The sequence below is a fragment of the Thunnus maccoyii genome, chromosome 16, assembly GCF_910596095.1.
Source record: "Thunnus maccoyii chromosome 16, fThuMac1.1, whole genome shotgun sequence".
NCBI classification, from domain to species: domain Eukaryota; kingdom Metazoa; phylum Chordata; class Actinopteri; order Scombriformes; family Scombridae; genus Thunnus; species Thunnus maccoyii.
This window is the reverse complement of record NC_056548.1, coordinates 411,866-426,865: the sequence shown is the minus strand read 5'-3', so window position 1 is coordinate 426,865 and position 15,000 is coordinate 411,866. Positions and strand designations below refer to the sequence as shown.

At 42.7% G+C, this 15,000-nt stretch overlaps 1 protein-coding gene across 1 annotated transcript in view; it reads right to left on the bottom strand.

The window, feature by feature from the left end:
- The window catches only part of tyro3 (TYRO3 protein tyrosine kinase), a 28,251-nt gene that overhangs the window by 7,384 nt on the left and 5,867 nt on the right, over positions 1-15,000 (bottom strand). Inside the window, exons 6-12 of the mRNA XM_042388872.1 lie at positions 12,192-12,330; positions 11,962-12,085; positions 11,524-11,618; positions 8,695-8,790; positions 4,391-4,471; positions 3,826-3,918; positions 3,615-3,736 (exon numbers count right to left, since the gene is read on the bottom strand). Coding sequence (XP_042244806.1) covers positions 3,615-3,736; positions 3,826-3,918; positions 4,391-4,471; positions 8,695-8,790; positions 11,524-11,618; positions 11,962-12,085; positions 12,192-12,330 — 750 coding nt within the window. The remainder of the gene's footprint in view (positions 1-3,614; positions 3,737-3,825; positions 3,919-4,390; positions 4,472-8,694; positions 8,791-11,523; positions 11,619-11,961; positions 12,086-12,191; positions 12,331-15,000) is intronic.

Genomic DNA, 15,000 nt, shown 5'->3' with positions numbered 1-15,000 from the left:
GTGCTGACAGGTGTGTTTCTACAGGTGTAGGTGCTGACAGGTGTGTTTCTACAGGTGTAGTACAGGTGTAGTACAGGTGTAGGTGCTGACAGGTGTGTTTCTAAAGGTGTAGTACAGGTGTAGGTGCTGACAGGTGTGTTTCTAAAGGTGTAGTACAGGTGTAGGTGCTGACAGGTGTGTTTCTAAAGGTGTAGTACAGGTGTAGGTGCTGACAGGTGTGTTTCTAAAGGTGTAGTACAGGTGTAGGTGCTGACAGGTGTGTTTCTAAAGGTGTAGTACAGGTGTAGGTGCTGACAGGTGTGTTTCTACAGGTGTAGTACAGGTGTAGGTGCTGACAGGTGTGTTTCTACAGGTGTAGTACAGGTGTAGGTGCTGACAGGTGTGTTTCTACAGGTGTAGGTGCTGACAGGTGTGTTTCTAAAGGTGTAGTACAGGTGTAGGTGCTGACAGGTGTGTTTCTAAAGGTGTAGTACAGGTGTAGGTGCTGACAGGTGTGTTTCTAAAGGTGTAGTACAGGTGTAGGTGCTGACAGGTGTGTTTCTACAGGTGTAGTACAGGTGTAGGTGCTGACAGGTGTGTTTCTACAGGTGTAGTACAGGTGTAGGTGCTGACAGGTGTGTTTCTAAAGGTGTAGTACAGGTGTAGGTGCTGACAGGTGTGTTTCTAAAGGTGTAGTACAGGTGTAGGTGCTGACAGGTGTGTTTCTACAGGTGTAGGTGCTGACAGGTGTGTTTCTACAGGTGTAGTACAGGTGTAGGTGCTGACAGGTGTGTTTCTACAGGTGTAGTACAGGTGTAGGTGCTGACAGGTGTGTTTTTACAGGTGTAGTACAGGTGTAGGTGCTGACAGGTGTGTTTCTACAGGTGTAGTACAGGTGTAGGTGCTGACAGGTGTGTTTCTACAGGTGTAGGTGCTGACAGGTGTGTTTCTACAGGTGTAGTACAGGTGTAGTACAGGTGTAGGTGCTGACAGGTGTGTTTCTAAAGGTGTAGTACAGGTGTAGGTGCTGACAGGTGTGTTTCTAAAGGTGTAGTACAGGTGTAGGTGCTGACAGGTGTGTTTCTAAAGGTGTAGTACAGGTGTAGGTGCTGACAGGTGTGTTTCTAAAGGTGTAGTACAGGTGTAGGTGCTGACAGGTGTGTTTCTAAAGGTGTAGTACAGGTGTAGGTGCTGACAGGTGTGTTTCTACAGGTGTAGTACAGGTGTAGGTGCTGACAGGTGTGTTTCTACAGGTGTAGTACAGGTGTAGGTGCTGACAGGTGTGTTTCTACAGGTGTAGGTGCTGACAGGTGTGTTTCTAAAGGTGTAGTACAGGTGTAGGTGCTGACAGGTGTGTTTCTAAAGGTGTAGTACAGGTGTAGGTGCTGACAGGTGTGTTTCTAAAGGTGTAGTACAGGTGTAGGTGCTGACAGGTGTGTTTCTACAGGTGTAGTATAGGTGTAGGTGCTGACAGGTGTGTTTCTACAGGTGTAGTACAGGTGTAGGTGCTGACAGGTGTGTTTCTAAAGGTGTAGTACAGGTGTAGGTGCTGACAGGTGTGTTTCTAAAGGTGTAGTACAGGTGTAGGTGCTGACAGGTGTGTTTCTACAGGTGTAGGTGCTGACAGGTGTGTTTCTACAGGTGTAGTACAGGTGTAGGTGCTGACAGGTGTGTTTCTAAAGGTGTAGTACAGGTGTAGGTGCTGACAGGTGTGTTTCTAAAGGTGTAGTACAGGTGTAGGTGCTGACAGGTGTGTTTTTACAGGTGTAGTACAGGTGTAGGTGCTGACAGGTGTGTTTCTAAAGGTGTAGTACAGGTGTAGGTGCTGACAGGTGTGTTTCTAAAGGTGTAGTACAGGTGTAGGTGCTGACAGGTGTGTTTCTAAAGGTGTAGTACAGGTGTAGGTGCTGACAGGTGTGTTTCTACAGGTGTAGGTGCTGACAGGTGTGTTTCTACAGGTGTAGTACAGGTGTAGGTGCTGACAGGTGTGTTTCTAAAGGTGTAGTACAGGTGTAGGTGCTGACAGGTGTGTTTCTACAGGTGTAGTACAGGTGTAGGTGCTGACAGGTGTGTTTCTACAGGTGTAGTACAGGTGTAGGTGCTGACAGGTGTGTTTTTACAGGTGTAGTACAGGTGTAGGTGCTGACAGGTGTGTTTCTAAAGGTGTAGTACAGGTGTAGGTGCTGACAGGTGTGTTTCTACAGGTGTAGTACAGGTGTAGGTGCTGACAGGTGTGTTTTTACAGGTGTAGTACAGGTGTAGGTGCTGACAGGTGTGTTTCTACAGGTGTAGTACAGGTGTAGGTGCTGACAGGTGTGTTTCTACAGGTGTAGGTGCTGACAGGTGTGTTTCTACAGGTGTAGTACAGGTGTAGTACAGGTGTAGGTGCTGACAGGTGTGTTTCTAAAGGTGTAGTACAGGTGTAGGTGCTGACAGGTGTGTTTTTACAGGTGTAGTACAGGTGTAGGTGCTGACAGGTGTGTTTCTAAAGGTGTAGTACAGGTGTAGGTGCTGACAGGTGTGTTTCTAAAGGTGTAGTACAGGTGTAGGTGCTGACAGGTGTGTTTCTAAAGGTGTAGTACAGGTGTAGGTGCTGACAGGTGTGTTTCTACAGGTGTAGTACAGGTGTAGGTGCTGACAGGTGTGTTTCTACAGGTGTAGGTGCTGACAGGTGTGTTTCTAAAGGTGTAGTACAGGTGTAGGTGCTGACAGGTGTGTTTCTAAAGGTGTAGTACAGGTGTAGGTGCTGACAGGTGTGTTTCTAAAGGTGTAGTACAGGTGTAGGTGCTGACAGGTGTGTTTCTAAAGGTGTAGTACAGGTGTAGGTGCTGACAGGTGTGTTTCTACAGGTGTAGTACAGGTGTAGGTGCTGACAGGTGTGTTTCTACAGGTGTAGTACAGGTGTAGGTGCTGACAGGTGTGTTTCTAAAGGTGTAGTACAGGTGTAGGTGCTGACAGGTGTGTTTCTAAAGGTGTAGTACAGGTGTAGGTGCTGACAGGTGTGTTTCTACAGGTGTAGGTGCTGACAGGTGTGTTTCTACAGGTGTAGTACAGGTGTAGGTGCTGACAGGTGTGTTTCTAAAGGTGTAGTACAGGTGTAGGTGCTGACAGGTGTGTTTCTAAAGGTGTAGTACAGGTGTAGGTGCTGACAGGTGTGTTTCTAAAGGTGTAGTACAGGTGTAGGTGCTGACAGGTGTGTTTCTAAAGGTGTAGTACAGGTGTAGGTGCTGACAGGTGTGTTTCTACAGGTGTAGTACAGGTGTAGGTGCTGACAGGTGTGTTTCTACAGGTGTAGTACAGGTGTAGGTGCTGACAGGTGTGTTTCTAAAGGTGTAGTACAGGTGTAGGTGCTGACAGGTGTGTTTCTAAAGGTGTAGTACAGGTGTAGGTGCTGACAGGTGTGTTTCTAAAGGTGTAGTACAGGTGTAGGTGCTGACAGGTGTGTTTCTACAGGTGTAGTACAGGTGTAGGTGCTGACAGGTGTGTTTCTACAGGTGTAGTACAGGTGTAGGTGCTGACAGGTGTGTTTCTACAGGTGTAGGTGCTGACAGGTGTGTTTCTAAAGGTGTAGTACAGGTGTAGGTGCTGACAGGTGTGTTTCTACAGGTGTAGGTGCTGACAGGTGTGTTTCTTACAAATGGCTGCTCTCCCAGTCTGGACAGCAGCAGGAAGGTGTGCAGGTCTCCGTGTTTCATGAACGGCAGAACAACCATTGGGATCGGCAGCCGCTGGCTGTGACGCCGGTGCAGACTCACTCCTATTGGACAGAAAAGACTCAGTCAGTCAGTCAAACCACGGCTGACCTTTGACCCCTGGTTAGTGTGTGTGAGTGTGCGTGTGTATTACCGATGAGCTGGATGACGTTGGGATGGTGGAAGTCCTTCATGTAGGCCGCCTCCTTCAGACACTGCTCGATGTCACCTGACGAAGTGATGTCAGCTGCTCTCACACACACACACACACACACACACACACACGCACGCACACACGCACACACACAGTTTAATAAAAATGACTCATTTCAATTGATTTTATTGTTTACAATACAGCTGACATGTAAACCATTTTAAACTTTTACTTTTAAAATGACACTTTAACTCCTTTCACTGCTTTCTCATTAACTGACACTTCAACCAACAGTTTAACTGCTTAAAGTGCACACACACACTTGAGCTATCACACTTCAACTGCTTTTATCATTCATTGTTCTTCTGACACTTCATCTTCTTTCAGGGTTTTAAGCTTGAAATTGACATTTCAAATTCTTTCAGTGAATTAAACTTCAGCTGTAAATGTGTGTTCATACAGGAAGTGAAGTGAGTTTTGAGTTAATTCGCCCCAAACAGCCAAAATATCAGCTGTCAGTTAGCGGAAAGCTAAAAGCAACAGCTAACGTTTTGTTCTGACTCACATTTCAGCACTTTGACTGCCACCTTCTGGACAGAAGAGTCCTCGGTCTTCAGGAAGGCCTCACGCACCGAGCCGAACTCACCTGCACACACACACACACACACACACATTAATATTCAATAAGTGACTCCTTTGATCTTGGTACTGTTGTGTTCTGAACTCAGAAGTCAGAGCATCTTCATCTTCAGTCATGTGACGTGTTTCCCTGTGAAACATGTGGGAGGTATTTAAATAAAGTCCAACAACTGTGATTGGACTGCTTGGAAGTGGGTGTGGCTTAGCTGGACGGGGGGGGGCGGGGACGGGGACGGGGGGGGGGGGGCGGTCACTAGTCACCCCAAATCACATCACATCTGATTGGTGACTGATCTCTGATCTTGAACTGGGAGCGATCACATTAATTTATCCAAACATATTTTTTAGAGAAAAAGAAGAGACGATATAAAAACACTTCAAAATGATTTGCTGACGTTTATTTTAAACATAACGAGATAAACGAGGCTGTTTAACAGCGAAGCAGACGTGACATTCACACACGTTTCTCCTCGTCAGCACTTTGTGTTTCTGTTTTATACAAACAGAGAAACACTGAACCACACACACACACAATATCACACACACACACACTATCACACACACTATAACACACACACACACTATAACACACACACAATATCACACACACACACACATCACACACACACTATCACACACACTATAACACACACAATCACACACACACACACACACACTATAACACACACACACACACACTATCACACACACACACAATATTACACACACACTATAACACACACACAATATCACACACACACACACATCACACACACACTATCACACACACTATAACACACACACACACACACTATAACACACACACAATATCACACACACACACACTATCACACACACTATAACACACACACACACTATAACACACACACAATATCACACACACACACACATCACACACACACTATCACACACACTATAACACACACAATCACACACTATAACACACACACACACACTATAACACACACACACACACACAATATCACACACACACACACACAATATCACACACACACACAATATCACACACACACTATAACACACACACAATATCACACACACACACACATCACACACACACTATCACACACACTATAACACACACAATCACACACACACACACACACAATATCACACACACTATAACACACACACACACACACACTATCACACACACACACACTATCACACACACTATAACACACACACACTATATCACACACACACACACAATATCACACACACTATAACACACACAATCACACACACACACACACAGTATAACACACACACACACTATCACACACACAATCACACACACACACACACAGTATAACACACACACACACTATCACACACACACGCACACACTATAACACACACACACACTATCACACACACAATATCACACACACACACACACATCACACACACACACAATATCACACACACACGCTATATCACACACACACACACACTATCACACACACACACACACACACACTATCACACACACACACAATATCACACACACACGCTATAACACACACACACACACACACTATCACACACACACACACACACACTATCACACACACACACACACATCACACACACACACAATATCACACACACACGCTATATCACACACACACACACACACACTATCACACACTATCACACACACTATCACACACTATATCACACACACACACACACACACTATCACACACAATATCACACACACACACAATATCACACACACACACACACATCACACACACACGCTATATCACACACACACACACACTATCACACACACAATCACACACTATATCACACACACACACACACACACACACACACACTATCACACACACACACAATATCACACACACACACACACACATCACACACACACACACACATCACACACACACACAATATCACACACACACGCTATATCACACACACACACTATCACACACACAATCACACACACACACTATCACACACACACACACAATATCACACACACACACACACAATATCACACACACACACACACACTATAACACACACACTATAACACACACACACACACACTATAACACACACAATATCACACACACACACAATATCACACACACACACACTATCACACACACACAATATCACACACACACAATATCACACACACACACACAATATCACACACACACTATCACACAATATCACACTATCACACACACACAACATCACACACTATCACACTATCATACACACACACACTATCACACACACACAATATCACACACACAATATCACACACACACACAATATCACACACACAATATCACACACACACAATATCACACACACACACACACTATCACACACACACAATATCACACACACACACACTATCACACAATATCACACTATCACACACACACAACATCACACACACACACACTATCACACAATATCACACTATCACACACACACAACATCACACACACACACTATCACACACACACACTATCACACACACACAATATCACACACACACTATAACACTCACACACACACACAACATCACACACTATCACACTGTCATACACACACACACTATCACACACAATATCACACGTGTATGTATGTATGTTGTCATGTATGTTATCATGTATGTTGTCGTGTATGTTGTCATGTATGTTGATGTGTATGTTATCCTGTATGTTGTCATGTATGTTGATGTGTATGTTGTCATGTATGTTGTCGTGTATGTTGTCATGTATGTTGATGTGTATGTTTTCATGTATGTTGATGTGTATGTTGTCATGTATGTTGACGTGTATGTTATCATGTATGTTGACGTGTATGTTGTCATGTATGTTGTCATGTATGTTGTCATGTATGTTGACGTGTATGTTATCATGTATGTTGTCATGTATGTTGACGTGTATGTTGTCATGTATGTTATCATGTATGTTGTCATGTATGTTTACGTGTATGTTATCATGTATGTTATCATGTATGTTGTCGTGTATGTTGACGTGTATGTTGTCATGTATGTTGTCATGTATGTTGACGTGTGTGTTATCATGTATGTTGTCATGTATGTTGACGTGTGTGTTGTCATGTATGTTGTCATGTATGTTGTCATGTATGTTATCATGTATGTTGTCATGTATGTTGACGTGTGTGTTGTCATGTATGTTGTCATGTATGTTGTCATGTATGTTATCATGTATGTTATCATGTATGTTGTCATGTATGTTATCATGTATGTTGTCATGTATGTTGTCATGTATGTTGTCATGTATGTTATCATGTATGTTATCATGTATGTTGTCATGTATGTTGACGTGTATGTTGACGTGTATGTTGTCATGTATGTTGACGTGTATGTTATCATGTATGTTGACGTGTGTGTTGTCATGTATGTTGTCATGTATGTTGTCATGTATGTTATCATGTATGTTGTCATGTATGTTGACGTGTGTGTTGTCATGTATGTTGTCATGTATGTTATCATGTATGTTGTCATGTATGTTGACGTGTGTGTTGTCATGTATGTTATCATGTATGTTATCATGTATGTTATCATGTATGTTGACGTGTGTGTTGACGTGTATGTTATCATGTATGTTGACGTGTGTGTTGTCATGTATGTTGTCATGTATGTTATCATGTATGTTATCATGTATGTTATCATGTATGTTGTCATGTATGTTGTCATGTATGTTATCATGTATGTTATCATGTATGTTGTCATGTATGTTGACGTGTATGTTGTCATGTATGTTATCATGTATGTTGTCATGTATGTTGACGTGTATGTTGTCATGTATGTTATCATGTATGTTGTCGTGTATGTTGTCATGTATGTTGACGTGTATGTTGTCATGTATGTTATCATGTATGTTGTCATGTATGTTGTCATGTATGTTGACGTGTGTGTTATCATGTATGTTGTCATGTATGTTGACGTGTGTGTTGTCATGTATGTTGTCATGTATGTTGTCATGTATGTTATCATGTATGTTATCATGTATGTTGTCATGTATGTTGACGTGTGTGTTATCATGTATGTTGTCATGTATGTTGACGTGTGTGTTGTCATGTATGTTGTCATGTATGTTGTCATGTATGTTGTCATGTATGTTATCATGTATGTTGACGTGTGTGTTGTCATGTATGTTGTACCTTTCCCCAGCATGTGTCCCAGTGTGAGCAGCCTCTCTGGGATCAGGACGTCCTGTAGTTTGTTCTTCAGGTCATCGTTGATGCAGAGACTGTCCACTAGAGGGAGACACACACACACACACACACACACACACACACACACACACACACACACACACACACACACACACAGTTAATCTCTGACGTTACAAACATGGGACAGAAAACAAACTTCAACAAAAATTTTATTTACATAGATTCTCTTTTACATTTTCTCATTTTAAAGTCCAAAAACAGTGTGATTGTATGGACGTCTATGATGTCTTTATTACCTCAGTGAACTGTTTCCTGATGAGTTTATGGTCTCAATCACTAGTTTCACGTCTACAACACAGCATGATGTTCATTTAGTAAATTATGGTCCCATTTAGAGTAAAATAGACGATAAAGCAGGCATGCTTTAGGGCGGGGCTACGTTGTGATTGACAGGTCGTTACCATGGCGGTGTGCTGTAGTTGGACCCTGGAGAGCTCCTCTCAGCTCCATCCTCTCGTGCAAATATGGTCACTTCTGGCTCCAGAAATCCAAGATGGCGACAAAATGCCAAACTTGAGGCTTCAAAACAGGAGTCCACAAACCGACAGATGACGTCACGGTGGCGGCGTCCATTATTCTATTACGGTCTACGGTCCAACTTCAATTAAAATTCATTTTTGTCCAGAAATCAGTTTATCTTTGGTGTCAAAAGAAGAAGTTAAACGTGATTTGTGTCTGCAGTGATGGCGCCCCCTACAGTCGTGTCCTGCAGGGAGGTTTGGACATCAGTGCTGTTATTTTATTGGTCCAGTGTCTGTGAGGGCGGGCACTAAAAATAGTTTGTATGTCAACATTTCTCTTTCACTCACTTTGACTCTGATGACTCAGCAGGTGTTTCAACAACATGAACTCAGTGCGCTGCAGTAGCTGCTGGTTAAAACACGTCACATGACCACAACGCCTGCAGTTTGAATCCAGCAGGTCTTTGTTGCATGTCGCCCCCCCATCTCTACTGTCTCCCTTCATTTCCTGTCATACCGACACTGCCCCTATAATAAATGCCTTTATTATATTATTTATTGATTAAAATAAATACATTGTGTATATATATATATATATATATATATATATATGGAGGGATGAACACCATTCTTCCACCATTGGGGGGGTGAGAGGGGAATTCTTTTTCTCCACTTTCTGTAAAAGCTCAAACAATGTAAATCTGACGTTCTCAGAAGTGGCGTCTCCTAGCAACACCGCCTCTCAAACATTAGTCATCTGATGCCATGGTAACGCCCACCGAGAAACCTGAAGCGTACACACACTTTCAACAATGTTCAAAAACAGTTTTATCCTCTTTAGAAAAATGTAGAGATGTGCATTTTAAATGTTCTGAAATGTTTTCATGGAGCTGCTGAACCTTCATCAACATGTCGGATTCCTCCGTCGCCGTGATGATGAATCAGACAAACGTCTGGAGGTCAGATGACATTTCTTTCATCCTCTGAGTTTCACCTCACTGATCAGACTCAGAGTTACAGTCTGTCTGCAGCTGCAGGTCGGGTGTTATTGTTTTGTTGTGGGACGGTTTTCATTGGCTGACAGGCAGCAGGTAAATACAGGCTGGCTGAGTGGAAACAGGTATGAGTGTTTTCTGTAAACAGCGACTGTTGAAGGACGTTCTCTGTCTGTCTGTCAGAAACAAACTGCTTCCTGCTGATTTAACTATCCTGAAACATTAGAGAAACTTCACTACAACTCTGATATTTTAACATTTCCAGCAGCTGCGAACTGATCAGACTCAACATCAGCTGATCAGCTCTTCAGTATCACGATTCTGTTCTGTAAACCTGATCCATCTACTGCTGGTATCAGTCTCTAATAAGGGAGCTGGTGCTCATTTTGGAAATTATTGCTCCGTTAATAAGATTTGAAGGCTTACAGAAGCTTTGATTGACAGGTCAGGGACTCGCACTGAGTCGCACTGTTGTGGCAAAATTTCACTAAATTTAATGTTACTTGATAATGATATCTGTTAGCACAATGTAGCTAAAGTAGCTAATGTTAGCCCAAGTGTGCAGCTAGCCCAGTAAGCTAGCGCTGGCTTGAGTCGGAGGTAGCGCGTTTCCAGAGCGGGAAAGGAAACATCCTGCGCTCCTCATCTGGAAGCTCGTAGCTCCAAACGACCAGAAGCTGCAACTCTGAGCTTCAACCAACAGGTGATGTCACACCTTCGCTACGTCCAGCTTTACAAACAGACTGTGATTGTGATATATAATCATCCAGGACCTCCTGCTAGTTGGTCCAGAATACGTCCACAGCGAGACGTCCAGGAGGATCCGGATCACATGTTGAACCGGCTCAGCTGACTTCAGGGAGCTGTGCTTCTCCTCGAGTCCTCGTTCTGTCTCTAAACACGTTCTCTCAGTAACACACGTCCAGCAGAGCGTGTGTGTTGAACTTTGACCTTCAGCCAACTGATAGATGATGAAGAACCAATAACGATTGTTTCTGCACGATAACAAACTGACCTGATTTTCTCTTTGGTGAAATATCAGCCTGCAGGTTTTTACCAAAGTCAGCAAGAACTTCCTGGTTTCACACACTAGAATCCAGCGTTAGTTAACATTAAACCTGACGGATCAGATCTGCTAGTTGATCTTCTAAACATGTTGTATGTAATAAGTTAATACTGATGTTTTCAGTATTTAGTGAACGTTGCCTGCAGTAAGAACGAACCTGCACGTTACTTCATACGTGTTCAGATTAATGTGGTTTGAAAAAGTAAATGTCAGCTGTGATGTGAAGACTCACATGTGGACTCCTGCAGCTCTGCACAGTTTCTGTTGAAGGATCGAGCCGCCGTGAAGGAAACCGAACTCTCCGGACCTGCAGACTCGAAGGCCGAACTGAAGACAGGAAGACAGAAAGAGTCTAAGCTGGAAGACGTTAGTCTACGTGGAACAACCACTGTAATGACATGCTGTTTATGTTCCAACATCATTTCAGTTCATGCAGCAGTTTCTGTACAGTTACAGTGCATGTTGAGCAGTTTATATATTATTCTGTTTGTGTTTGATGTGTTTAACGTGTTCATGTGGTAGCAGTTAATGACGTGTTACAGTCGACAGACTTTAAATAAACTCTCATTCAAGTGTCTTTAATTCACTGATCACAAGTTAAAGCTCATAAACAGCTGCTCTCTTCCTCTTTCTTTAAAAATATGAACGGTGTTGTTGAGACTTTTCGTACCCAAACTGCGTCTCTTTCTCGCGGCGGTGAGCGAGCACGGTGAGCAGCAGGCCCGTCACGGTGGCCACCAGCAGCCCGAGCAGGAGACCCACCCACATGTGGCTCCGCTGGGCCGGGACCTGCACTGAGGGGCCACAGGGAGCAGCCAGCCAATAATCAATCAATCAGTCCATAAACTCATGATTCAGTGTAAAGCTTCACACGTATGACGACTGTGTTGATGCGAGTACCTGAGGCGGGCAGCACCAGCACCGGCGGGCTCCAGGGTCCGCAGCCCACCGCCGTGCACGCCGACACCTGGAAGGACGCGTTGAAGAAACGTCCTCCTCCAGACAGCTGAGCAGAGTTCTCCTTGAACAGCAGCGGCTCCTGGACGCACGAGACACCAACACATCATTTAAAGCTGTCTCCTTCCTGTCAGCTGCACATTCATTCATTCATTCAATCATTCATTCATTCATTCATTCATTCAATCATTCATTCATCCATTCGTTCATCCATTCGTTCATCCATTCGTTCATTCGTTCATTCATTCATCCTGCAGCTGAAAACATCCAATATTGATGATTATTGCGGTTGAGAAAAGTTCTCACAGTTTGATCAGCAGCAGAGACGAAGCCTGAGATCAGAAATGTTTTACAGTGAAACCTGTTTGATCAATTTCATCATTGATTCATTATTGTTTGTCTTTAAGCCTTTTATCCTGTTACTACTAAACCACTGCTACTACTACTACATCACTACTACTACTACACCACTACTACACCACTACTACTACTACTACTACACCACCACTACTACTACTACATCACTACTACTACACCACTACTACTACTACTACTACATCACTACTACTACTCCACCACCACTACTACTACTACATCACTACTACTACTACTACTACTACATCACTACTACTACTACACCACCACTACTACTACTACATCACTACTACACCACTACTACTACTACTACTACATCACTACTACTACTACACCACCACTACTACTACACCACTACTACTACTACTACTACTACATCACTACTACTACTACTACATCACTACTACTACTACTACTACACCACCACTACTACTACATCACTACTACTACTACTACTACTACTACATCACTACTACTACTACTACTACACCACCACTACTACTACTACATCACTACTACTACACCACTACTACTACTACATCACTACTACTACACCACTACTACTACTACTACATCACTACTACTACTACTACACCACTACTACTACTACATCACTACTACTACACCACTACTACTACATCACTACTACATCACTACTACTACTACACCACCACTACTACTACACCACTACTACTACTACTACTACTACATCACTACTACTACTACTACTACACCACCACTACTACTACTACATCACTACTACTACTACTACTACTACATCACTACTACTACTACTACTACTACTACACCACTACTACTACTACATCACTACTACTACACCACTACTACTACTACATCACTACTACTACTACTACTACACCACCACTACTACTACTACATCACTACTACTACTACACCACTACTACACCACTACTACTACTACTACACCACCACTACTACTACTACATCACTACTACTACACCACTACTACTACTACTACTACATCACTACTACTACTACACCACCACTACTACTACTACTACTACATCACTACTACTACTACACCACCACTACTACTACACCACCACTACTACTACTACTACATCACTACTACTACTACTACTACTACTACTACATCACTACTACTACTACTACTACACCACCACTACTACTACTACTACATCACTACTACTACTACTACAACATCACTACTACTACTACTACTACACCACCACTACTACTACTACATCACTACTACTACACCACTACTACTACTACATCACTACTACTACTACTACACCACTACTACTACTACATCACTACTACTACACCACTACTACTACTACATCACTACTACATCACTACTACTACACCACTACTACTACCACTACTACACCACTACTACTACTACTACTACATCACTACTACTACCACTACTACACCACTACCACTACTACATCACTACTACATCACTACTACCACACCACTGCTACTACTACATCACTACTACTACACCACTACCACTACTACATCACTACTACTACTACTACATCACTACTACTACACCACTACTACTACCACTACTACACCACTACTACTACTACTACATCACTACTACTACCACTACTACACCACTACCACTACTACATCACTACTACACCACTACTACTACTACTACATCACTACTACTACCACTACTACACCACTACTACTACCACTACTACACCACTACTACTACTACTACATCACTACTACTACCACTACTACACCACTACCACTACTACATCACTACTACACCACTACTACTACTACTACATCACTACTACTACCACTACTACACCACTACCACTACTACATCACTACTACATCACTACTACCACACCACTGCTACTACTACATCACTACTACTACACCACTACCACTACTACACCACTACTACTACTACTACATCACTACTACACCACTACCACTACTACATCACTACTACATCACTACTACACGCTGCATTCAGTGAAATGAAGTGATGTCATGACTGTGATGTTCTTCAGTATTATAAATAATAATAATAATAATAATAATATAGTGTGATTGTTTTTTCTCCATAAACAGAATCAATCAATCAGCGGTTGATTGATGAGCAGAATCAGAGTCAACAGGAATCTGAATCTAAAGTAAAGATCATGTTTTATATGAACGTGTGTTTTGTGGTTTTAATGTCGGCTCCCTTTTATTCAGATGTGAAACAGTAAGTTAACAGATGAAAGAGATAAAGTCTAATATCTGGTTGCATAGTTGTCTTTGACTGACTTAAACCTTCAGGTGATGGTTGTCCAGTCTGAAGACTAACTGGGCCAGTTTGAAACCAGTTCCTGTCACT